The 26644-nt window shown below is 41.0% G+C and overlaps 2 protein-coding genes and 1 long non-coding RNA gene across 5 annotated transcripts in view; 1 reads left to right on the top strand and 2 right to left on the bottom strand.

Moving 5' to 3' along the window:
* LOC147574869 (RNA exonuclease 1 homolog) overlaps positions 1 to 12799 on the top strand; it is a 43642-nt gene extending 30843 nt beyond the window's left edge. Inside the window, exons 12-15 of the mRNA XM_086685425.1 lie at positions 594 to 709; positions 7715 to 7853; positions 10011 to 10131; positions 11705 to 12799. Coding sequence (XP_086541551.1) covers positions 594 to 709; positions 7715 to 7853; positions 10011 to 10131; positions 11705 to 11787 — 459 coding nt within the window. The 3' untranslated portion in view covers positions 11788 to 12799. The remainder of the gene's footprint in view (positions 1 to 593; positions 710 to 7714; positions 7854 to 10010; positions 10132 to 11704) is intronic.
* A 457-nt stretch (positions 12800 to 13256) lies between these two features.
* The window catches only part of TEK (TEK receptor tyrosine kinase), a 118587-nt gene continuing 105199 nt past the window's right edge, over positions 13257 to 26644 (bottom strand). For all 3 annotated transcript variants that reach the window (XM_086685424.1, XM_025919889.2, XM_086685423.1), the window contains 5 exons: positions 19513 to 19583; positions 18413 to 18453; positions 17386 to 17482; positions 15057 to 15156; positions 13257 to 14264 (listed from right to left, as the gene is read on the bottom strand). In XM_086685424.1, coding sequence (XP_086541550.1) covers positions 14190 to 14264; positions 15057 to 15156; positions 17386 to 17482; positions 18413 to 18453; positions 19513 to 19583 — 384 coding nt within the window. In that variant the 3' untranslated portion in view covers positions 13257 to 14189. The remainder of the gene's footprint in view (positions 14265 to 15056; positions 15157 to 17385; positions 17483 to 18412; positions 18454 to 19512; positions 19584 to 26644) is intronic.
* On the bottom strand, positions 21507 to 22605 carry LOC147574868 (uncharacterized). The gene is made up of 2 exons (XR_015243591.1): positions 22419 to 22605; positions 21507 to 22184 (listed from the first exon to the last, which is right to left on the bottom strand). It is a non-coding gene; the product is annotated as an uncharacterized LOC147574868 (long non-coding RNA).

Below are 26644 nucleotides of genomic sequence, written 5' to 3'. Positions count from 1 at the left end.
TTTAGAGTGAATTACAATAAATAGAGAAGGACATTGTTCAGTTTCCAGCTTAGGTCTTCAACTGGAAACAATTCAGGCTGCTTCAGGCTTTGAAATCAAATATTAGCATGTCCTCTCCAGTGCCACATTGATATTTATGGTAAAGTTTTTCTTTTTTTCATTCAACAAGATCTATAACTGCATTAGCCAATATAATAACACTCAAGTTCTCAGTCACACTAGCCATATTTCGCATACTAAGTAGCCACCTGTGGCTAGTAGCTGCCATATTAGACAGCATAGCAGTAGAACATTTCATCATCACAGAAGGCTCTCCTGGATAGCACTGATCTCTAATGAAAGCAATTGTAAAGACTAAGCCCAGAAAATGAAATTATTTTCTTAGCAGAAATATTACTAACATTAAGGAAAAAAATTAAAGCTTGGAACATCTTTTACAAGACTGTCAGATCCACTGACTGGCTTTTGTTAGTAAATCTGAATAATACGATTAAATTGTATGTTCTAGTTAGAAATACTCCTTTAAGATATCTTAGATGTTAAAATATGTTTACTCAATATGATATATGAGTTTAATATTTCCCCCTTGATAGGGCTACACAGCCAAAGGTTTGGAACTTACGCAAGTGACGGTGGTTGATCCCAGCCTTCAGGTGGTCTATGCTACATTTGTGAAACCAGATGAAGAAGTAATTGACTATAACACTAGGTACGGGTCATATAAAAGGGTTGTTTTTTTTTTTTAATATAAAATTTATTGCTAAATTGGTTTCCATACAACACCCAGTACTCGTACAAAAAGGTGCCCTCTTCAATGCCCATCACCCACTTTCCCCTCTCCCACCCCCCTTCAACCCTCAGTTTATTCTCAGTTTTTAAGAGTCTCTTATGGTTTGGCTCCCTCCCTCTTTAACTTTTTTTTTTCCTTCTCCTCCCCCATGGTCTTCTGTTAAGTTTCTCAGGATCCACATAAAAGGGTTGGTTTTTGAGACTGTAGAATATTCAACATGTAGTTTATGTGCATTTTAGCTTTGTACTTGTATTCATTTAGTGTTAGAGCATGAGTTACGCTATTTGCCTTTAATTCATTGATTTGTTCAAGAACATTCATATTTTATTAAGTACTTGATAAAATTGTACAGACACTGTGTTAGATCCCAGGTTACAACCCTAAATAAGAGACAAAGCTTCAGCCCTGTTGAATGTTGACATGTTGGAGTGGTAGGTAGGAGGTGAGAGAAGCACAAATAGTGAATAGATTTTCTTATTCATTCGTTTGTTAAATCATTAATCAGTTCCTTTTGAAAATACCATATTATCTTCTTCCATTAGGTAAAAATTGTCATTAGATAAAATATCTGCAATCTTATAGACATGTCCCTGAGTATACATGGCTTTGATATGGTTTGCAAAGTAATAGTTCAGGGCAGATTCTCCTAACAATCATTATTATTAAAGTATGACCTATCTCTGACCCAAACTCAATGCTAACTTGAAATTGTACAATATAGATGCATCTTTAATTTTTATAAACCTCAGATGAAACTCCAGTGATATGATTGATCAGTTAAATTTAGGTTTCCTTAAGGCTTATAAGCCATATAAAATGACATATTTGTATATTGAAAAATAAACTAGAAGGCACTGATCTGAATTCACTTTAGAATAAGAAGTGTTTATTATTGGTGGGATTATATTTATTCAATTTTAACAAATTCTCCAATACTACTTAAAATTACCTATTTATATGTGTGTGAGTATATATATATGATTTGTTTAGATATCTAAATGAATAGGACTTATCTATACACAGAGTATATATATCATATGGTATATATATACTATATAGAATTTATATAGTATACATAATATAATTGTAATAGTGTATATAGTAAAAAATCTTATATATATTATATATAAAGTATGTGTGTCATATAATGTGTATATGTCCATCATTTTAGAACACAAGCAAAGTGGTCATGTAAGTTAAAAGCTGTTTTGATGATGAATTTTGAGAATATTTATAGATAATTCTAACAAACATTTTTTAATATAAAGTCCCTCACAGTTCATAAAAATGGTTGTATGCACAAAACTCAGGAAAAGTTATGATCAGAAAATATATTTTGTATACTAATCTTTCTCCTGACCTCATTGGATTTTTTTTCCTACTCATTTTGGCCATATCCTAATAGCCCTATTTTACTGTTGTTTTTTTTTCCAGCTGTATTGGGGTATATTGGCAAACAGAATTGTAAAATACTTACAGTTATTGTACTTTTATTGGTACTTATTCTTCCATGGCCTTAATGGAATCTTTCCTACCTGCTTTTTGGAACAGGTCAGGAAGTACTTGGGTAGTTATTGGTATTCATAGTGACAAAATGGTAACTGAAGGGTCTGCATTATAAATAAATATGGAGTCTCAAAACAACTTCAAATGCATTCAATGCCTTGCATTTTTTAAAAATGGTTTTAAAATAAACCCAAGTACCCCTTGATAACTTCCTCTTAGTCCAAATATTTGATTAATTATCACATTCCCTAAGCTTGATGACTTGATGATGGAGTCAGGTATCTTTTTTATTTTTTTAACTCTGAAAGTATAATTAGCACACATTATCAGTTTGAGGTGTACGACATAGTGATTTGTCATTTGTATACATGTGAAATGTTCACCACAATAAGACTAGTTACCATCTGTCACTGTACAGAGTTTAAAACTCTTGTCAGACAAAGCAGGAAAGAACATCCAATGGAAAAAAGACAGTCTCTTTAACAAATGGTGCTGGGAGAACTGGACAGCAACATGCAGAAGGTTGAAACTAGACCACTTTCTCACACCATTCACAAAAATAAACTCAAAATGGATAAAGGACCTGAATGTGAGACAGGAAACCATCAAAACCTTAGAGGAGAAAGCAGGAAAAGACCTCTCTGACCTCAGCCGTAGCAATCTCTTCCTCGACACATCCCCAAAGGCAAGGGAATTAAAAGAAAAAGTGAATTCCTGGGACCTTATGAAGATAAAAAGCTTCTGCACAGCAAAGGAAACAACCAACAAAACTAAAAGGCAACCAACGGAATGGGAAAAGATATTTGCAAATGACATATCGGACAAAGGGCTAGTATCCAAAATCTATAAAGAGCTCACCAAACTCCACACCCGAAAAGCAAATAACCCAGTGAAGAAATGGGCAGAAAACATGAATAGACACTTCTCTAAAGAAGACATCCGAATGGCCAACAGGCACATGAAAAGATGTTCAGCGTCGCTCCTTATCAGGGAAATACAAATCAAAACCACACTCAGATATCACCTCACGCCAGTCAGAGTGGCCAAAATGAACAAATCAGGAGACTATAGATGCTGGAGAGGATGTGGAGAAACGGGAACCCTCTTGCACTGTTGGTGGGAATGCAAATTGGTGCAGCCGCTCTGGAAAGCAGTGTGGAGGTTCCTCAGAAAATTAAAAATAGACCTACCCTATGACCCAGCAATAGCACTGCTAGGAATTTATCCAAGGGACACAGGAGTACTGATGCATAGGGGCACTTGTACCCCAATGTTCATAGCAGCACTCTCAACAATAGCCAAAATATGGAAAGAGCCTAAATGTCCATCAACTGATGAATGGATAAAGAAATTGTGGTTTATATACACAATGGAGTACTACGTGGCAATGAGAAAAAATGAAATATGGCCTTTTGTAGCAACGTGGATGGAACTGGAGAGTGTGATGCTAAGTGAAATAAGCCATACAGAGAAAGACAGATACCATATGGTTTCACTCTTATGTGGATCCTGAGAAACTTAAGAGAAACCCATGGGGGAGGGGAACAAAAAAAAAAAAAAAAAAAGAGGTTAGAGTGGGAGAGAGCCAAAGCCTAAGAGACTGTTGAGAACTGAGAACAAACTAAGGGTTGATGGGGGGTGGGAGGGAGGAGAGGGTGGGTGATGGGTACTGAGGAGGGCACCTTTTGGGATGAGCACTGGGTGTTGTATGGAAACCAATTTGACAATAAATTTCATATATAAATAAAAAAAAAAAAATAAAAAAAAAAAAATAAAATAAAATAAAATAAAAAAAAAAAAAAAAAAAAAAATAAAACTCTTGTCAGAACTTGTAAGATTTACTTTGTTAGCAGCTTTGAAATTTACAACACAGTATTGATGATTGTAGTCCCAATGTTGTACATGACATCCCTTTGATTTATTTTATAAGTGGAAATGTGTACCTCTTGATCTGCGTAATCTGTTTTTTCTACTTCCTACCACCTTCCCCTCTGGAAACCACAATTCTGTTCTCTATGAGTTTTGTTTGTTCATTTGTTTAGCCTTTAAGAGTCCATTTATAAGTGAAATCATACGGTGTTTGTCTTTCTCTGACTTATTTCACTTAGCCTAATACCATCTAGGTTCATCCATGTTGTCACACATGGCAAGATTCCATTCATTTTAATTTTTAATTTTTTTAAACATTTATTTATCCTTGAGAGACAAAGCATGAGTGGGGGAGGGGCAGAGAGAGAGGGAGACACAGAATCCGAAGCAGGCTCCAGGTTCTGAGCTGTCAGCACAGAGTCCAATGAGGGGCTTGAACTTGTCAACTGCAAGATCATGACCCAAGCCGAAGTCGGACGCTCAACTGACTGAGCCCCCCAGGTGCCCCAATTTCATTCATTTTTAGAGCAAAGTGGTATCCCATTGCATATACCACATAATCTTATCAGTTAATCCATCAATGAATACTTAGGTTGTTTCCGTATCTCGGCTATTGAAAATAATGCTGAAATAAACATTGGAGTACGTACGTCTTTTCTTATTCTTCAGATAAATACCCATAAGTGTAATTAGTTGCTCATATGGTAGTTCTATTTTTATTTTTTTGAGGATGCTCCATATTTTTCATAGTGGCCACACAATTTGTATTCCCACCAACAGTGAATGAATGTTCCTTTTTCTCCATATCTTCACCAATACCTGTTATCTTTTTGATAATAGCCATTCTAACAAGTCTGAGGCAATATCTCATGGTGGTTTTGATTTGCATTTCCCTGAAGATGAGTGATACTGAACATCCTTTCATGTGCCTATTGGCCATCTGTATATCTTTGCAAAAATGTCTATTCAGATCCTATGCCTAATTTTAATTGGATTGTTTGGGATTTTTTGTTGAGTTGTATGAATTCTATCTATTTCTTGGTTACTTATTAACTCCTTACTGGATAAATGATGTGCAAATACCTTTTCCCATTCAGTATGTTATTTTGTTGATGGTATCTTCTACTGTGCAGAAGCCTTTAGTTTCATATAGTCCCATTTGTTTATTTTTGCTATTGTTGCCATTGCTTTGGAGTCAGAGCCAAAAAAAAAATTCTGAAGCCAATGTCATGGAGCTTTTTGCCTGTTCTCTTCTAGGAGTTTTGTGGTTGCTGGACTTATAGTTGATAACTTTTTAGTTTTTGAGTATGGTATAAGATAATAATGCACTTTAATTCTTTTGCATGTGGCTGTCCAGTTTTCAGCACCATTTATTGAAGAAACTAACTTTTCTCCATTGGATATTCATTCCTTTTTTGTTATGTATTATTTAACCGTATGTACATGGGTTTATTTCTGGGCTTTATTCTGTTCCATTGATCTCTGCCTTTGTCTCTTGATCAGTACTAAACTGCTTTGATTACTATAACTTTGTAATAATGTTTGAAATCAGGAAGTGCGTTGCCTCTAACTTTGTTGTTCTTTTTCAAGATTGCTTTAGCTATTCAGAATTTTTTGTGGTTCCATAAAAATTTTTAAATTGTTCTATTTCTGTGAATAATGCCATTGGAATTTTGATAGGGATTGCATTGAATCTGTAGACTGCTTTGGGTGATATGGAAATATGAACAATATTCTTCCAATCCATGAGCATGGAATACCTTTCCATATACTGTTGTCCTCTTCAATTTCTTTCATCAGTGTCTTAGTTTTCAGTGTACAGGTCTTTTACCTCCTTGATTAAAGTTATTCCTAGGTATTTTATTCTTTGTGATGCTTATATATGGAATTTTATTTATGAAATTTCATTGTTAGTGTAAAAAATGCAGATTTTTGTATATTGATTTTTGTACCCGGGAAATTTACTGAACTCATTTAGTCTATCAGTTTTTTGTTGAGTCTTTATATTTTCTATACAGAAAATCATGTCATCTGCAAATAGTGACAGTTTGACTTTACTTTCCAATTTGGATGCCTTTGATTTTTTCCGGCCTCATTGCTCTAAAACTTCCAATACTATATTAAATACAAGTGGAGCCAGGTATGTTTTGTTTTTGACAGGAGACCATAATGTCAATATAAAATTTAAGTTCAAAATACCTTCCCAGTATTTTTATCATTTGCTTTTCTCCTAAATTGCAGTACAGCGTAGCAGTAGCCATGTTTCTGGACAGTTATCTAGAAAATGCTTCATGAAAGCCACTCGGGTAGGTTTTTTTGTTTTTTGTTTTTTTATTTTTTAATTTTTTTTAATGTATATCATTGGGTACTTATAAGCCATTAAGATTGGTAAGTGACTCTACAGATAAGACTGAGCCCAGAAGGTTAAGTAATTTTCTGAGAATCTGTGGAGGAAGTAAATAGCAGAGTCATAGACTAATTCAAGCATAGGTTATCTAGACTCTACCTAGGACTCCATTTGCTCTCCTATGCTACCCATATTTCATTTATAGGCTTTATATTTTTATTATTTGAGTATATTTGACATGCAGTGTTACATTAGCTTCTGGTGTAAAATGTGATTCAACATCTCTGTACGTGATACTATGCTCACAAGTGTAGCTAGCATCTATCACCATACAATGCTATTACAATATTATTGACTCTATTCCCTATGATATACTTTTCATCCCCATGACTTAGTCATTCCATAACTACAAGTCTGTTTCTCCCATTCCCCTCTTGACATTTTTCCCATTTTCCTATCCCCGTTCCCTCTGGCAACCATCAATTTGGTCTAATTCTGCTTTTTGATTGTTCTTTAGTTTCCACATGTGAGTGAAATCTCAGACTGACTTATTTCATTTAGCATAATACCCTCTAGGTCCATCCATGTTGCCACATATGGCAAGATCTCATTCTTTTTTAATGCTGCATACTATTCCTGTGTGTAGGGTGAGCGGTATCACATCTTCTTTATCCATTTAGCTATCAGTGGACACTTAGATTACTTCCATGTCTTGGCTATTGTAGATAATGCTTTAATAAACATAGTGGTGTATATAGCTTTTTAAATTAGTGTTGTTGGTTTCTTTGGGTAAATAACCAGTAGTGGAATTATTGGATCATATGCTATTTCTACTTTTAATTTTTTGAGGACCCTCCATATTGCTTTCCACAGCGGCTTTTTTAGGCTTACTTTAATGGGAGATAGGTTACTTAACTAAATTGTAATGGATAAAACTGAGCTTCTACAAAGAGGAGTGTTCAAAGGAATCCTGTGAACTTGGAATGCCTCCTGCCTTCCCAGCCTTACATAAATTAATCCGTATTATAAATTTTACTAGGTTACAAATATAACCTAGTGGAGGGGCAGCTGATGGTCATAAGTCAGATCTTTGTTTTGTTCAGTGAATGTTTCTCACATTGGGTCAGTAATGTGTTCTAACCATACCTGATGAAATCCAGTAAGTTACTTTCTTCTATGCATTATGTGTCTTATTGAGGCAGGTTTTCTGGTGTGGTCGAAGAGGACCTGAAGAACATTAAAACTTCAATCCGTGATGTCCAAGCCATCCTGTTGAACCTGTTCAGTGCTGACACTGTCTTAATTGGACACAGCTTTGAAAACAGTCTTTATGCTCTTAAGGTAAAGAAATACAGGCTTATACTTTTACAAACCAGTATGTGTTAAGATGGTAGTCATTATCATTGTTATCAGTGATTGTTGATTTGCCCCATTAACTAAGAAGAAAAGAACTGCTGTCCATGTTGATAACATAGTCCAACTATTATAAACCAGAAGCTACAATATAAGACAGCTAAAGTCATTTGGTTCATCCAGATCAGAAAGTCCATTAATTATGATAAAACCAAAATCATTGTTTAACATCCTCTTTAATAATTGTCTTTAATACTCAAATGGGGAAGACTAAGTTTATCTAACAGGTTATTTTATTCACATCCTTAGAGACACTTTTTCATATTAAGTCAGGTAGGTTTATAGGTACGCTCAAAATCAAATGTCATGTTCATTTTTTTTGTCATGATCTACTTGAAAATCTCCCCTGTAATATACTTCAGGTTAAGATTATCTGTTCTTTGCTGTGTGTTCTAGAACAGGAGTCAGAACACTATGGCCCATGCTGGCCACCTAGTTTTTGCAAATATTGTTGTTAGACCCACTGCTGCCATTCACTTCTGTATCTTCTGTAGCTGCTTTCATGCTACAGTAGCACTGCTAAATAGTTGTAGCAGCGACTGTGTAGTTTCCAAGCTGAAAACATTCACAACTGGGCACTTAAAGACAGAGTTTGGTGGCCACCCCTGTTCTAGAACACTGGCATCCAATCGGCCTTTCTATATGTTCACTATCTACTATGGTAGATGGTAGTCACGTTTGGTTATTGAACATTTACAATATGTCTAATGTGACTGAGAAAATGATTTTTGCATTTTTTAGATAGCCACATGTGGCTAGTGGCTTATCAGAGGGCACAGCACAGCTCTAGAACTTTGGAGACTCTAGAACTTTCAGCCACCCTAGGACTTACCTTCAGGCAAAGAAGGGCTAGTTCTTTTTTAGTGCAAGAATACCAGTAAGGCCATTTACATTTCATAGGTGAATGTCAGTCTTTTTCTATGTAAAGCTGGGATTCAAAGAATAGATATTTGTCTCAAATAGCATTGTTGTCTCTGCATGTGACAGATAATACTGGAATGTGCTTCCACTCAGACCCTGCCAAGCTGTGTGGAAAGAGAGGTGGGGACATAAATTTTTTGTAAGAACGCTCTTTCCAGGGATGTCCTTCCCTCACCTTCCATCACCTCAGTGACCTCACCTCTCAAACTGTTCAGGAGCCATCCTATTGCACCTGTCTCCCAGACCACACAATTTCTAGCCGTCATGATTCCTCATTGTGTTCAGTCTGTTTCTTCTGTCCAGATAACTCCTGGATTTTCCTGTTTGTCTCTGTTTCCACCACCACCTTCTTTTATTTACTCAATACTCTGCAGCCAGGAACTGGTGTCTCTTTGGTAGTTGACACATTAAAGGAGAATTTAAGTGCTTCTAGGCATGCTGAATGTTAAATTTCCAATTCCTCAGTTTTCAGTGGGTCTTTAAATTACTCTTGAGGCTAATCTTCTTGCATGCACCTTTCAAAAATGCAACTCTCCTAATGAATCCAAACTGTTTCTAGGCTCTGTTGTCTGACTGCTCTTCATCTATCCTATTTTCTGCTTTCTGAAACTTCTGTAAAATTTATTCACCATCTTACATGTATAAGCACAGGAAATTTGGAACTAGACGGGACACAGTCCTTGTCCATGCCCCCTCCCCGGACACAGACAAGTAAACCACTAATCTGCGGTAGGACATGTGCTAGGTTGAGGTGTGCCCCCTCAGCTGAGTCCCAAGGTGGTAGGGGCATGGCTTTGCATCTCCCCCCAGTCTTTGATGGACCTTCTCTGCCCTCATGCTGCCCCCTGGTGGTGCTCTCACAGTAGGAAAGTGGTTCCCAAAGTCTTAGATTTGATTTCTGGGTTCTCTACTAACTCCCTTCTTAATCTCTCAGAGCTTCAGTTTTCTTGACTGTAAAGAAGGGACAAAAGGTCTACCTCATTGAGTTATTCTGCAAGTTGTAATGGATATTCCATGTAGCATGCTTAGTCACTGTTACATCATAACTGCTTCATGTTACTTGCTTTTGTAGCATAACTCTGCTGCTACCATTATTGTTGCTGCTATCTATATGGTTACTCATTGGGAAAAATCTCTGATAGGATTTTCTCTTTCTTTTGACAGTTAATTCACACTTCAGTTGTGGACACAACAGTTCTGTTTCCTCATCGACTAGGCTTGCCTCACAAAAGATCCCTTAAGAGTCTGGTGGCTGACTACCTACAGAGGATTATTCAGGATGATGGTAAGAGCCTGTTTGCTAATGATAAATACCAGGGCCCTACGTCTGACTTAAGTAAACAAACCATGTGATTGATGGTAAAAGTTCTGCCCTCTGAAATGCTTAAGGTAGGTTCTTATTCATGGATTCTCTCCTATAGTGGAAAGACTTGTACCTGCTTATGTGAAAGCTTGTAAAAAGCCAATGCCCACTGCCAGGTATAGTCCTGGATCTTCCACAGGCATCAAAACAGCAGCTATACAGAAAATGATGGCCAGATAATTGTTGGGCAAATTGCCTGGCCTTCGAATTCATGTATAAAACTTCTTTTGGTGTGGAGATCGAATTCCATTCTAAATTTTGCTGTGTACCCCTTTTCATATAGGCTTTTCATTAAATGAGGTTATGAAATTCACTGGGTTCAGGTTATATCACCCAGAGTAAATGGTGTGTTGTTAGAAGAAGTATAGCTCAAGTTCAGTACATGCATTATATGTGCACTTGACTTCTACTCAATTAGTGTATCTTGCTCCCAGAACATTTTCTGGGTTTGTTGATGATTAACTTGTCTAATGTTGGGTGTATTTCAAGTACAAGTGTAGCTACCACGTCCCTTGTTAGTGGCATTGCTGTATGCACAGTTGAGCAGTGCATGCCTTGGAATAGGTCAGTTAGTCAACACCTTCATGCCCATATAGTTTCCTCTTACATACAATACAGAAGTGTAAGAAAATTAATTCTGAGCATGTTAAAATTTGTTACAATGCTATGTTTCTAAAGATACCTAAGATACGGGAAGCCCTTCTGTTCATGTCATGAATTGTACAAAATACATATTGTACCCCTATGGTCTTTTTCTTTCATTCTTTGTGAGACACTAATACAATCTCAAAGTGGATCTTTACCTGCTTTGTTAAAAATACATCTCAAAGAGCTCCTACAAAATTCTATTATAAAATGTGTTCTATTGCAATCCATCTTAAGCCTTACACATGAAAATATTTCACTTAAAAAATAGCTTATATAAAAATACAGATACTTTTTGTTTTTTCAGACTTTTTCAGAATAACACAAATGAAAAATACACCCACTATTTCAGAAGTGCTAGTATGATTTTTCTCATTTAATCTCATACATTTATTATCCTCATCAGAACTATAGACTTTATATTCTGGGTAAATTTCATCCACTCTTTTAAATCATGTACTCTTGTATCTGAGGTCATTCTTTGTGTAGACAGTTCTACTTCTCCTCACAGACTGTTTTTGACTCCTAGCTGGATCTCTTTTTGTAATACCTGCCCCTTTGTTACCTTCCCTCTGGACCTTCTTTCCAGAGAGTGAGAGCACCCATGAGCTATCTAGTCACAGCAAAGCAGTCACCATGCGAGGACAGGCTACATAGGAAAAGGGAGATGTTTGCTAATCTACACTTATGTACCGCATTTACAAAGCAAACAAAATACCATTTTGCTAAGTGACCAGTGTTAATTTTTTATAAACATTAACTCCAGGCTTTGTTTTGAGAACAGCTGTGGGTGATATCATGGGTACAGTCATTGTATAACACATTGTTTTATATTCTGTACTACTTGGAGGTCACAATTCAATTGACAATGCAACTGCCTGCATGGAACTGGTCCTCTGGAAGGTAAAAGAAGACCTGAAAGGAAGGAAGTAATCATTTTGTCTGACAAGATCTGCAATCCCTGCCTTGTTGTGTCAGTGACCCCTCTGGCCTCTGCTGCCGCCAGTAGAGTTTGGTCTACGATGGCATGAAGTTTCTTGACCTTTTTCTTCAAAGAGGACAAAGGAAAGCGCTGTTGAGGTTTATTTATTACATTTTAAAGGCTAAATTTCCATAGTTTATTTCTTAAGTTATGATTGCTGAGGGGAGAATGGTTAATGGGTAAATTAAAGTTGGTTTGTTTTGAATTTTCAGTTCCTCTTCATTGATAGTGAGTAACAATGGTTTCAGGTTGAAGCAATGAGTCCATGACTTCCATCAAGGTCATGTCTGAGGTTGCATACATTTCTTTTTCTCTCTCAATACCTAAAACCGTCTTTACCTAATACACAGACTTTTTTTTAGGCCTCATATATATGTAGGATAGGTTTTCCTCACAAAGTAAACGTAAATTTTCAGTGTCTGTTAACCAAAAGATTTAGGTCTTCTGGCTAATGCATTATGTGTTTTTATTCTAACTGCTGTAATGTTACCTGATTTTAATTCATAACCACTCCTTTTTCTAAGGCAGTGTCCTGTGGGTCCCCCAAAAGTACCATGCTCTAACCTGTGTTCCTAATATCGGAATTGTCTGAATTCCTTTGAGGAGTTAGCTCCTCCTTGCTTAATTGCTTTTTGATGATGTGGAAACTACACGACATAACTCAGTTTGATTACCCTTAAGGATGAACCTTCAATATTAATGTTGCTAAAATGCTGCAAAATGACAAAGGTTTCTTTGCCGATGATACAGGTGCATCTGAGTAATTAGTAGTGAGACCTGAGTGCCAGAAAGACCTCAGGTGCCTGCGACGACAGGCCCTCAAACATACTTCAGGTTTGCTGCCTTGGCATTTTGAGTTACAAATAATTATCACTGAACATCTTTTTCTTACTATTGCAAGTACTTCTTCGTCATGTCTCTTTTCATGTACTTGACATGAAATAAAATAATTCAAATTTTGGATACTATGAATTTAAGTAATACATAATTAAGAAGGTCAAACTATTATGGGGGGGAAAACCTTAACGTTTGTTCCAAAGCCATATGAAAAATGTGAAGGTCTTATTTACATTTTCAGATCATCCTTGTTGTGGGTCATTTCCACATACTATACATTCAAGCTAGCAGTTGTCAGGAGTATCTCTACAGCATTTGGGTAAAAAGCAAAAGAAACTATTGGGACTCATTATCAAGGGCTCTTCATTTAAGTTCTCAGTTGGAGGTATATGGCCCTGGCAAGAAAATGAACTAGACACAACACTTCTAGATGTTTCCAATTCTGGGAGCTTGGGAGCCCCTGTCTGGCCGAGTACCCACCTGCTGCTCTACATGGATCTTACTGACAAGTTCAAGGAGGATAACTTTAAAGTATAATAAAGATGTTTGTCAATACCTATGAGAAACATTCCCGGACGAAAAGTGGGTAGGCAAGACATTTATTCACTTACTGTATGACCTCAGTGCAACATGTGCCTACGGTATAAACTGTAAACTCACAACTGATCAACACTGAAACTTTACAATGTGCAATACATGTAGGGATGTTCAGTTGATACAAATGTCACATGTCTCCCAAGTGGAACTCCAGGCTTCCTACTTCAGTTTCTTAAAACACACAAATCCATGTTACCAGAGAAACTAAAACCAAATCTCATTAATTTATCAAACTTGTACTTCTCTAAAGATTCTTAGACTTGTATGGAATGAGATTTAAGCTTACTTTTAGGTGTTAGCATTCTGGATTGACTGGTGGGGTCTGGAAACACATGACGAAGTTGACAAATGACCAAGTGAAAGGGGGATGGCTTCTATACATGAGGGAGAAAGTTAAGAGATGGACAGCAGGATCTCTTTTAGATGTTAACCTCTATCCTGATAGAACTAACCTATTTCCCCCACTTTTCTTACCCAGGCTATCAGGGCTAGTGTTAGGTTTACTAACAAGATCTTTCTTCTACAGAGCCAAAGATTTTATAGCATTCACTATGAAGGTAAATATCAAAAATACCTAGGATGATAATGAGTTATGCATTATAGTAATTGTACTCACACACCTTCCTGTAAAGTCCATATTTTTAGAAAAATATATTATTGCATATGAAACCACAAACAGGCATTCTGATTTCAGCACATTCTTACTCGAAACAGTATATACAGTCCTATGAGAGTCAAAGTGTACTATAGATTCACACACACGGGTTTTTGTGGTAAAGTCCCAGACACACAGCAATATATGTACATGTTTATGTTCTAGGTCACCTCTCTTGGCACAGTCTTGCTGGCTTGCTTGGCATCAAGGGTCTTCATGCCAGTGGAGGGGAGACAGAACATACAGACATACAGACAGAACATCCTAGGCTGCCTCCTCAGCCGAGCAGTCGATCCCTGCGTAGGCAAACTTCTCATAAAGCGTGGTGTTCACGTAAGTCTACAAGAGCAAGAATGGGTCAGAGACACAGGCTCTCCCGGTACTGCCTCTGCACGTGGCACTTACAGTCATACCCCAGCTCCCTTCATATGGTTCAAGGACTAGGTACCTGGGGGACATTTTTCTGTCTTAAGTTCCCATGTTGTATTTGACAACTTTCTTCCTGAAATGCATCCCTCGACCTCAGCAGGTAAGATTTCACTCTGTCTCTCTCTCCAGGCCACTCTCTGCTGTCCCTCCGGAGATGTCCCATTCTCTACAGATACTTTCTCTGTCCCCATCCCTGTGGGTGACCCCCCTTCCCCCCCCCATCTCTGGTTTAATTACCACTTGCATTGTGGTAACCTGCCATCCATTTCCTTAACCTAGACTTGCCTTTTCAACCTCAGATCAGTATAGCTGACCACCTGCTGGACATTTTGATAGACTTCCTGCCCCTCCCCACAGAAACTGGACACCAGGCTCCACTACTACTGGCTGTGTGTCCTTGGACACATCACTTTCACCTCTTTGTGTATATTTCTTCTATAAAATTGAAGGATCAGGCCACATTACTCATGAGGCTCACAAGCTAATTCTATCTGTTCTACCACATGTGACTCTTTTTTATAGAAATCTTACCACCTCTGAAATTGTAACTTGCTCAGAGTTAGCGGCCACATCTTTTATGTCCCTCTAATACCAAGGACTATGCCCAGAAGTACTTGGTGACTTGTATCAGACATTTTTTTTAACCATACAGGGCACATGAGGAATTCTGACTCAAGAGCCTGCCCTGAGCCCCATGCTCACCTTGCGTTCTTCTAACATCCTGTTTAAGGACACCAATATCTGGGCAAATGACGGCCTCTCATAAGGCTTCTCCCGCCAGCACTGTCTCATTAGATCATACCTTTGGAAACAAAGAGTTAGCCAGTTAACTCTGACTGTGCTTCAGTCCTGGGCATGGCCCAGTGTGGGGTATGGAAAACAAAGAAAGTAGACTTTCAACACATGGTCATTACACTTGACTGGCAGCACAGGGTACAGCACTGAGTTTCGATCCAGCCTCCCACCTCCCTCAAGACCCCCTTTCTTCTGCCAGCAAATCTAGTGCCTCCCCTGAGTACCATTCCTGCAGGATCTTGGTCTCACCTCTTCTGATTATCTGGAAAGAACTGAGTCATGTGTCTAGGGCAGCATGTCCCTTGGAATACTGTGTCTCTCAAAATGTTATTTAAAAAAAAAAAAAAATGGCGCGTCAGGCTCTGGGCTGATGGCTCAGAGCCTGGAGCCTGTTTCCGATTCTGTGTCTCCCTCTCTCTCTGCCCCTCCCCCGTTCATGCTCTGTCTCTCTCTGTCCCAAAAATAAATAAAAAACGTTGAAAAAAAAATTTAAAAAATAAAATAAAATAAATGGAGAGCCCATGGGGCGCCTGGGTGGCGCAGTCGGTTAAGCGTCCGACTTCAGCCAGGTCACGATCTCGCGGTCCGTGAGTTCGAGCCCCGCGTCGGGCTCTGGGCTGATGGCTCAGAGCCTGGAGCCTGTTTCCGATTCTGTGTCTCCCTCTCTCTCTGCCCCTCCCCCGTTCATGCTCTGTCTCTCTCTGTCCCAAAAATAAATAAAAACGTTGAAAAAAAAAATTAAAAAAAAAAATGGCTCCATACTCTAATAAATTTGCCAACTTCCACACTGCATCTCCCTCTTAGGGATTAGCAGAGCAAACTCTTGAGAAGTCTTGCCATTTAAACAAAAAACCTGTTTAACCTGACTTAACATGGAATTTCCCAAGGTGACCACAGAACTCCTTCCCCCTTCTATCACTTCTTTACCTCTTGCACGTGCATGAACACAGTCTGGGAAGCACTGGTCTAAGACAGTACTCTCCCAAATGTGGTCAGAACCACTTGCGTTATTAAAATGCAGATTCCTGGCAGTGCCCTCCCCCCTCGCCCCAGGGCTACAGAACCAATGTCTGGGCTCAAATTTTCACACTGGGAACAAATGCCTCAGGGGAACCTTATGTGCACAGAAGGCTATCAACCTAGCATGGTCTAGGTTTATGGCCTCTTGTATCAGTACCATAATTAATAGCACTCTTTCTTAGAAATGGCTCAGTTTGGACAATAAATTCTTTGCTGAACCTAGAGCCTTGTGCTTTCACATCATGCCAGTTAGGCAGCAGCTAACTCAGTTTTGAGAACGGTGGTTTCACAAAAGCTAATCATTCTTCCCCTGGGTATAATTCTTACTCCTAGAAAACAATCCTTGCAGAAGCAAGATTCTATGACAAAAAAAAAAAAAAAAAAAAAAAAAAATCTTCCTACTATCACAGCCTAAAATCTCTGTCCCCAAAGTTAGTCTCAAGGTTTCATGCATTTACTCATGAAGAGTCTCATGAATTGATTTCAGATCTTTTCTGCATTTTTTGCCTTTCATTTCAACCTTCCTGATAATCATCACCTTAAATTCCTCCTGGATTTCTGTGCCTAGGAAGCTCTCAATTCCCTGCCCATTACAGAATGGTATTAGTTTAAGGAACTCCCCTTCTTTTTTGGAGGGGGGGGGCAGTATGTAGGATCTCAATGTGTGTGCATGTACAGGTATACATATACACATGTGTGTATGAATCAGGTACCCCCTTCATTAGTATCAGTCTGTCCAAGAAACACACAGAGGAAGGTTAAGATAAAATGGCCCTAAGGTGCGGGGCGCCTGGGTGGCTCATTTGGTTAAGTGTCTGACTCAATTTCAGCTCAGGTTATCATGTTTCAGTTTGTGAGATTAAGCCCCGTGTCAGGCTCTGCACTAACAGTGTGGAACCTGCTTGGGATTCTCTCTCCCTCTCTCTCTGCACCGCCTCCACTCACTCTCTCGCTCAAAGTAGACTTTTTAATTTTTTTTGTAATGTTTATTTCTTTTTGAGAGGAAGAGACAGAGTGCAAGCGGGGGAGGGGCAGAGAGAGAGAGGGAGACACGAAATCTGAAGCAGGCTCTGCGCTGTCAGCACAGATCCGGATGCAGGGCTCGAACCCACAAGCCATGAGATCACGACCTGAGCCACAGTTGGATGCTTAACCGACTGAGCCACCCAGGCACCCCTGAATAGACATTTGTTTAAGTGGCCCCAGGCTGACTTACACCTCGTCATCACAGTTTAGAGGCTTCTCCAGTCTGTAGCCCTGGGGCAGCTTCTCGTACAGCTCTGCACATGTCATCCCGCAGTAAGGAGTGCCACCTGCAAGACAGGAAACCGGGTTGCCCTGAGCCCCTCTGGGGTGGAGCACAGCGTCTCCTGCCCCAGGCCCCTCAAGCCCAGAGACTGGGATAGAGACAGGGTGTGTCAAGAGAAGACGCAAAATCAACATGATCTTCCTGTCTGAGCAAACCCACCATACATCACAGCTGGACATAAGCCCCAAACTGCATGACAGTGTGGCCATTCGTCGGCAGACAGATCCAGAAGGCGGTTCCTTGTTTCCCGCACTGTTTCTCTTCCCTGAGTTCACCTGCACACGAGTCCTCTACTGTACTAATGGGATGTATCTTTGTCCTATTTGGAAGTCCTCGGTCGGGTTTATACAATTCCGATTTTATCTATAATCGGTACTGCCCAATTTTAATTCTAAAACATACATATTTAATATAGAAAACTTGGAAAATACAAAAACGCATGAAGCAAGCAAGCAATATTTGTAGTGCTCTCCTGCAGACTCCTTCCAGGTTTTTCATGTGTAACATGTATAACATTTATAAAATGGGATCACCATGTAAGGAAGTTTCTGGGTTTTGGCATGCATGTTTTCACATGCTATTAAATGGTCTTCAAAAATGACTTTGCACGGCTGTGTAACATATCATCTTAAAGTTGTAGAAGTGAACTTATAACAGTTCTGTGACACCTCTGTACAAACAAAGACAACCTATGATGAAGTTCACAGCCACCAGGTTGTTAGTACTAAATATGACATTAGACACAGGGCTCTCAAAAAGAGAAACATGGGACTAAACACACTCATACATGGAAACCCATCAAGTTCTATGTCCCAGTCCCATCTAGTGGTGCCCCAGAAAGATGGCACCCGTGGGATCCCACAGTGAGGGAGAATGGGAGGGGTCCACTCCCATTGCCTGGAGTCTCGCCTAGTAGATAAACATAGATACTCACCTAAGCTAACGATCTCCCATAGGAGCACTCCATAGGACCATCTGCAGGAGACACAGTAAGGAAACCAATAATTAACAAACAGGTTGACCCGTCAATCTCCTGCCTCAAAAGTCAGGGTGACTGATGCTTTGCCAGAAAAGGAAATGTTAAATGTGTGCTCCCCAGGACAGGGTCTTGTACGTGGCCTGTGCTGACCTCCTCTTAGGCCAAGGGAAGGATCCTAACGGGGGAAACGTTAGGGAAACGTGTGAGAACGCCCACTCACTTTAGGTGGAGAACATGAGCTGGTACTGGGGAAAGCAGGTGCAATTCTAAGCCAACAGACTGGACTTAAATCCAGGCTCGGCCGCCTGATACTCGTGTCACCTGGGACAAGTTACTGAACCTCTGGAGGCCTCTTCGTGTCTTCGGCAAGTGGGAACACCAATTGCTGCCTCAAAGTTATGCAGAGATGATGGAAGAGAACATACAAAAGGCACCTTGCACGCAGTGAGGAAGCAGTGCTTGCCAGCCCCCTGCCCTTCCCCCGGCATAAGCTAAACTCCCTGGACAAGTCATCTCAAGCCTCGGGGCCTAAGTGTTTCCTCCCGTCAATGGGGGCGGGGTGTGGGGGGGAGCAGAGATGGTCTAAGTTTCACTCCCAGCCCTTCCTTCACCACCAGCCTGAGACTTGTCTCTCTTAGCTGTGAGCAGACATGGGCCCTTGATCTGGCCTGCCTTTTTCCCCAGCCACATATGACCCCCAGCAGCTATTGTGAACTGCCCCTCACTGTTCTGGGTCCTGTATGCTGAGGTCAGTCTGGGAAGTGGAGCGGCAGGAATGCTCCATATGCCCCTTGCTCCTCTGGAGATGGAGAATTCACCACTTCTCCTTGACGGGCAGAAGGACACCTACAGCCTGTCACCAGGGATCTTACATTACACCCTGAATACTGTCTACTCTGAGGCTTATTTCATAGACTCCAAATTTATTTCTCAGGCTTACTGACTACTTTTGTTCCACAGATGGACATAACAGTCCTACTTTGCTTTAAGACTCTGTCAGATGCTTATTTTTCTGGGAGAAAAAAAAATCCCTCAACAATAAAAGGCTTACTCACACATCACTGTTGGTTGTATACACACTGTAATTTAGCGACTCGATTGCCATCCAGCGCACTGGGAGCCTTCCCTGGAGAGAACAAAGTGAGATGCCACTTAGGCACAACAGGGACCCTTCCCCAGGCACACAGCTTGCCCGGAGTTGTGGTTCGCTCAAGCCCACAGGGAAGTGTGTTTGGGATTCCCCACATGTAAGATACAGCACAGTCAGGAGCTGCTGTTTGTGTATGTCCCATGTACAAGAGCGTTCTCAAATCCAAAGATGTGCAAGAAGTATAAACCCCGCTGACCTCAAGGAGTCCCTACCACTGTTTTGTATAAAGAAAAATAACATGTGTGGGTATGTGTGTGTGGATGGGCATGTGCATTTTTGGTAGGCATTTCATTGATTCACTTTGTGGCTCTCAGAGGCACTCAGAGCTTTGAAAAGGGAGAGAGGCAGCAGGGAAACGGAGAATCAAAGTGTAGTGTGGGAAAGGCTCAGGTGATATGAGGTGGCCAACCACGCCTGGAAGAGACGGGGAGGACTTTCAGACAAGGGGACACATGAGCTCGGTTCTGTATGTGTAGGTGTCCTCAGGTGGGTCAGGGAGAGAAGAGCCTTTCCGACCAAAGGGAACATTGTGCATACACATTAGTGGGGGAGGAGGATATAACCTCTCATCAATGCAGTTTACACTGGGTTTGAAGATGGGATGACACACAATCATTTGCCCTTTGGGGGCTAAGTGCTGACTCCACCCAGGTTGTCCCTTTTTTTTTTTTTTCTTTTTTTTTTTGCGTTGATTCATTTTTGAGAGACAGAAACAGACTGTGGGTGGGGGAGGGGCAGAGAGAGGGAGAGACTGAATCCAAAGCAGGCTCTAGGCTCCGAGCTGTCAATACAGAGCCAGATGCAGGGCTCAAACCTACAGACCACAAGATCATGACCTGAGCTGAAGTCAGACGCTCAACTGACTGAGCCACCCAGGCGCCCCAAAGTTGTCCCCATTTCTTTAAGTCCAGCCTGGGGAAAATGACTGGACATTGGGAACTTTGGCTTCTAAGTTTTATTCCTAGTTTCACTGTGATTTTGGGCTCCCTTCCCATCAACCCCAGGAATCATATAAGCCCTACTGAGAGGGACTTCTCCCCCAGGGATTTGTCAAGCTCTAACAGCAGCGTTTTAGCTGCAGCAAGCCAGGAAGTAAGACAACTTCCTGAGTATTTGGGGGTCTTCTCAGTTCCCCTGAAATAGGAGAAGGCATTCTCCCAGACCCATCTTGAGATCACCTTGAGATCAGCCATGCCCTGGGCCCCAACTCTAGTCCTAAAGGTGCCACTGTCTCCTAGGTCTTTGTTAAGTGGAGATATTCTGAAGCCCGTTCTGACCCTAAGTCCCGATTGGTACTTTAAGATTCAGTTATAAAACTACCCCTTTGCAAACCTACCTCTGGTGCTCCCCAATATTCACTCCATGCCCACCTCACCTCCAGGCACACCTGTTATTCTAGCCTTTTCCCCCCTCCACAGGAATGGAAAGAGTCATCGACATTTTCTGTCTTGTCTTTGCTTTTATGTACCTGCTAGCTTCTGACCTCATGCCTCCAAATTACTAATTTCCACGTGCACTTTATTATTCTTGTTTGATTTCTTTTGGGTCTGTCCATTTCAATCTGTCACTCCTGCTCTCCCACCTGGGTTCAGGCCACCATCATCTGTTACCTGATGACAACCTCTTAATTGATCTTCTTGCTCTAGAGGTTCAGTCCCTAAGGATCAGTTCTCTGCACCACAGCCAGATTAATGGCTCAAAATGGCAAATCCAAACACGTGGTTCCTTTTTTAAAAAGTTCTTCCATGTCCTTATTGTCCCAAGATCTTAATTCCTTAGATGAGTCCAAAATTTTTAGCTGGAATTCAAAAATCTTCAATAAAACGATATCCCTGTGGGGTGTGTGGTTGGCCCAATTGGTTAAGAGTCTGACTTCAGCTCAGGTCATGATCTTGTGGGTTCTGGCTCCACATAGGGCTCGCTGATCTCAGGGTAGGGCCTGCTTCAGATCCTCTTCCTTTCTCTCTCTTTTCCCCTCCACCCCTGCCCCTCTCTCTCTCAAAAATAAACTTAAAAAAAAAAAAAAAGACCTTATCCTTGATTCCTCCTCCCATCTTGAATTGTAACTCTCCCTCTTTTTTGCATTATGCTCCAGCCATATTGAATTACTTGTCCCCCAAATGTTTCCTACCTTCCTTTGTCTCTAGGCTTTTACATGTACTGCACCCTCCAATTCATTCTCATATCTCCCATATCTATTTAACATTTGTAAAACACAAGAGTTAGCCTCCTCCACGGAGCCCTTCTTGATTGCCCACAGGCTCAGTTCAGTGTGCTTCCTCTGTGTCCCCATGTGCATTTCTCCTCTGTGCTTTCTTTGCCGTCAGCACTTATCAACTGCTTTTCATTATTAATCAACTGTTTTTCATTATTAATGAACTGTTATTTATTATGCATCTGAGCTACTTAAAGGTGGAGGCTGTCCCAATTTATGTCACCCCCAAACCTAGCACAGACATGAAACACTACAGTCATAAAGACATTGATGAGAGGGGATGCATTATCAATGGTAATAAAGCCCCAAATCACTTAGTATGTTAGCTTGCAACACTTCCAATATTAGCATCGCCTGGGGGACTTAAACAAAAAAAACAAACAGGGGCGCCTGGGTGGCGCAGTCGGTTAAGCGACCGACTTCAGCCAGGTCACGATCTCGCGGTCCATGAGTTCGAGCCCCGCGTCGGGCTCTGGGCTGATGGCTCAGAGCCTGGAGCCTGTTTCCGATTCTGTGTCTCCCTCTCTCTCTGCCCCTCCCCTGTTCATGCTCTGTCTCTCTCTGTCCCAAAAATAAATAAACGTTGAAAAAAAAACAAAAAAACAACAAAAACAAACAACCAACCACAAACTGATGTAGGAGCCCCACCCCAGGACAACAGAATGAGAGTATTTAAGTATGTATATAGTATTTAAGCAGTAGGACTCAGCATCAGTATTTTTTGAAAGCTCCCCAGATGATTCTGAGGGGCAGCTGGAGTGCAAAATCTCAGATTTAAACAATAGTCCAAGTTGTAGGGAAGATGGCGGCGTAGGAGGACGCTGGGCTCACCGCGCGTCCTGCTGATCACTTAGATTCCACCTACACCTGCCTAAATAACCCAGAAAACCGCCAGAGGAGTAGCAGAACGGAGTCGCCGGAGCCAAGCGCAGACGAGAGGCCCACGGAAGAGGGTAGGAAGGGCGGCGAGGCGGTGCGCGCTCCACGGACTGGCGGGAGGGAGCCGGGGCGGAGGGGCGGCTCGCCGGCCAAGCAGAGCCCCCGAGTCTGGCTTGCAAAAAGCGGAGGGGCCTGACGGACTGTGTTCCGACAGCAAGCGCGACTTAGCGGCTGGGAGGTCATAAGCTAACAGCTCTGCTCAGAAAGCGGGAAGGCTGGAGGACAAAGGGAAGGAGAGCTGCTGAGCCCCCGGACGACAGAGCTCAGTTTGGTGGGGAACAAAGGCGCTCGCCAGCGCCATCTTCCCCGCCCATCCCCCAGCCAAAATCCCAAAGAGAACCAGTTCCTGCCAGGGAACTTGCTCGCTCCGCGCAAACACCCAACTCTGCGCTTCTGCGGAGCCAAACCTCCGGCAGCGGATCTGACTCCCTCCTGCTGCCACAGGGCCCCTCCTCAAGTGGATCACCTAAGGAGAAGCAAGCTAAGCCTGCCCCTCCTGCCCCTGTGCACCTTGCCTACCCACCCCAGCTAAGACACCAGATCCCCAGCATCACAAGCCTGGCAATGTGCAAGTAGCCCAGACAGACCACCCCACCCCACAGTGAATCCCGCCCCTAGGAGAGGGGAAGAGAAGGCACGCACCAGTCTGACTGTGGCCCCAGCGGTGGGCTCGGGACAGACATCAGGTCTGACTGCGGCTCCGCCCACCAACTCCTGTTATACACCACAGCACAGGGGAAGTGCCCTGCAGGTCCTCACCACGCCAGGGACTATCCAAAATGACCAAGCGGAAGAATTCCCCTCAGAAGAATCTCCAGGAAATAACAACAGCTAATGAGCTGATCAAAAAGGATTTAAATAATATAACAGAAAGTGAATTTAGAATAATAGTCATCAAATTAATCGCTGGGCTTGAAAACAGTATAGCTGACAGCAGAGAATCTCTTGCTACAGAGATCAAGGGACTAAGGAACAGTCACGAGGAGCTGAAAAACGCTTTAAACGAAATGCATAACAAAATGGAAACCACCACGGCTCGGATTGAAGAGGCAGAGGAGAGAATAGGTGAACTAGAAGATAAAGTTATGGAAAAAGAGGAAGCTGAGAAAAAGAGAGATAAAAAAATCCAGGAATATGAGGGGAAAATTAGAGAACTAAGTGATACACTAAAAAGAAATAATATACGCATCATTGGTATCCCAGAGGAGGAAGAGAGAGGGAAAGGTGCTGAAGGGGTACTTGAAGAAATAATAGCTGAGAACTTCCCTGAAGTGGGGAAGGAAAAAGGCATTGAAATCCAAGAGGCACAGAGAACTCCCTTCAGACATAACTTGAATCGATCTTCGGCACGACATATCATAGTGAAACTGGCAAAATACAAGGATAAAGAGAAAATTCTGAAAGCAGCAAGGGGTAAACGTGCCCTCACATATAAAGGGAGACCTATAAGACTCGTGACTGATCTCTCTTTTGAAACTTGGCAGGCCAGAAAGAATTGGCACGAGATTTTCAGTGTGCTACACAGAAAAAATATGCAGCCGAGAATCCTTTATCCAGCAAGTCTGTCATTTAGAATAGAAGGAGAGATAAAGGTCTTCCCAAACAAACACAAACTGAAGGAATTTGTCACCACTAAACCAGCCCTCCAAGAGATCCTAAGGGGGACCCTGTGAGACAAAGTACCAGAGACATCACTACAAGCATAAAACATACAGACATCACAATGACTCTAAACCCATATCTTTCTATAATAACACTGAATGTAAATGGATTAAATGCGCCAACCAAAAGACATAGGGTATCAGAATGGATAAAAAAACAAGACCCATCTATTTGCTGTCTACAAGAGACTCATTTTAGACCTGAGGACACCTTTAGATTGAGAGTGAGGGGATGGAGATCTATTTATCATGCTACTGAAAGCCAAAAGAAAGCTGGAGTAGCCATCCTTATATCAGACAAACTAGACTTTAAATTAAAGGCTGTAACAAGAGATGAAGAAGGACATTATATAATAGTGACAGGGTCTATCCATCAGGAAGAGCTAACAATTATAAATGTCTATGCGCCGAATACCGGAGCGCCCAAATATATAAAACAATTACTCATAAACATAAGCAACCTTATTGATAAGAATGTGGTAATTGCAGGGGACTTTAACACCCCACTTACAGAAATGGATAGATCATCTAGACACACGGTCAATAAAGAAACAAGGGCCCTGAATGAGACATTGGATCAGATGGACTTGACAGATATATTTAGAACTCTGCATCCCAAAGCAACAGAATATACTTTCTTCTCGAGTGCACATGGAACATTCTCCAAGATAGATCATATACTGGGTCACAAAACAGCCCTTCATAAGTTTACAAGAATTGAAATCATACCATGCATACTTTCAGACCACAATGCTATGAAGCTTGAAATCAACCACAGAAAAAAGTCTGGAAAACCTCCAAAAGCATGGAGGTTAAAGAACACCCTACTAACGAATGAGTGGGTCAACCAGGCAATTCGAGAAGAAATTAAAAAATATATGGAAACAAATGAATGAAAATACAACAATCCAAACGCTTTGGGACGCAGCAAAGGCAGTCCTGAGAGGAAAATACATTGCAATCCAGGCCTATCTCAAGAAACAAGAAAAATCCCAAATACAAAATCTAACAGCACACCTAAAGGAACTAGAAGCAGAACAGCAAAGGCAGCCTAAACCCAGCAGAAGAAGAGAAATAATAAAGATCAGAGCAGAAATAAACAATATAGAATCTAAAAAAACTGTAGAGCAGATCAATGAAACCAAGAGTTGGTTTTTTGAAAAAATAAACAAAATTGACAAACCTCTAGCCAGGCTTCTCAAAAAGAAAAGGGAGATGACCCAAATAGATAAAATCATGAATGAAAATGGAATTATTACAACCAACCCCTCAGAGATACAAACAATTATCAGGGAATACTATGAAAAATTATATGCCAACAAATTGGACAACCTGGAAGAAATGGACAAATTCCTGAACACCCACACTCTTCCAAAACTCAATCAGGAGGAAATAGAAAGCTTGAACAGACCCATCACCAGCGAAGAAATTGAATCGGTTATCAAAAATCTCCCAACAAATAAGAGTCCAGGACCAGATGGCTTCCCAGGGGAGTTCTACCAGACGTTTAAAGCAGAGATAATACCTATCCTTCTCAAGCTATTCCAAGAAATAGAAAGGGAAGGAAAACTTCCAGACTCATTCTATGAAGCCAGTATTACTTTGATTCCTAAACCAGACAGAGACCCAGTAAAAAAAGAGAACTACAGGCCAATATCCCTGATGAATACGGATGCAAAAATTCTCAATAAGATACTAGCAAATCGAATTCAACGGCATATAAAAAGAATTATTCACCATGATCAAGTGGGATTCATTCCTGGGATGCAGGGCTGGTTCAACATTCGCAAATCAATCAACGTGATACATCACATTAACAAAAAAAAAGAGAAGAACCATATGATCCTGTCAATCGATGCAGAAAAGGCCTTTGACAAAATCCAGCACCCTTTCTTAATAAAAACTCTTGAGAAAGTCGGGATAGAAGGAACATACTTAAAGATCATTAACGCCATTTATGAAAAGCCCATAGCTAACATCATCCTCAACGGGGAAAAACTGAGAGCTTTTTCCCTGAGATCAGGAACACGACAGGGATGCCCACTCTCACCGCTGTTGTTTAACATAGTGCTGGAAGTTCTAGCATCAGCAATCAGACAACAAAAGGAAATCAAAGGCGTCAAAATTGGCAAAGATGAAGTCAAGCTTTCGCTCTTTGCAGATGACATGATATTATACATGGAAAATCCGATAGACTCCACCAAAAGTCTGCTAGAACTGAT

The sequence above is a fragment of the Puma concolor genome, chromosome D4 (assembly GCF_028749965.1).
Source record: "Puma concolor isolate L17-30 chromosome D4, mPumCon1.1.hap2, whole genome shotgun sequence".
Lineage (NCBI taxonomy): Eukaryota > Metazoa > Chordata > Mammalia > Carnivora > Felidae > Puma > Puma concolor.
The sequence above is the reverse complement of the archived record's forward strand: the minus strand, read 5'-3'. Positions and strand labels throughout refer to the sequence as shown.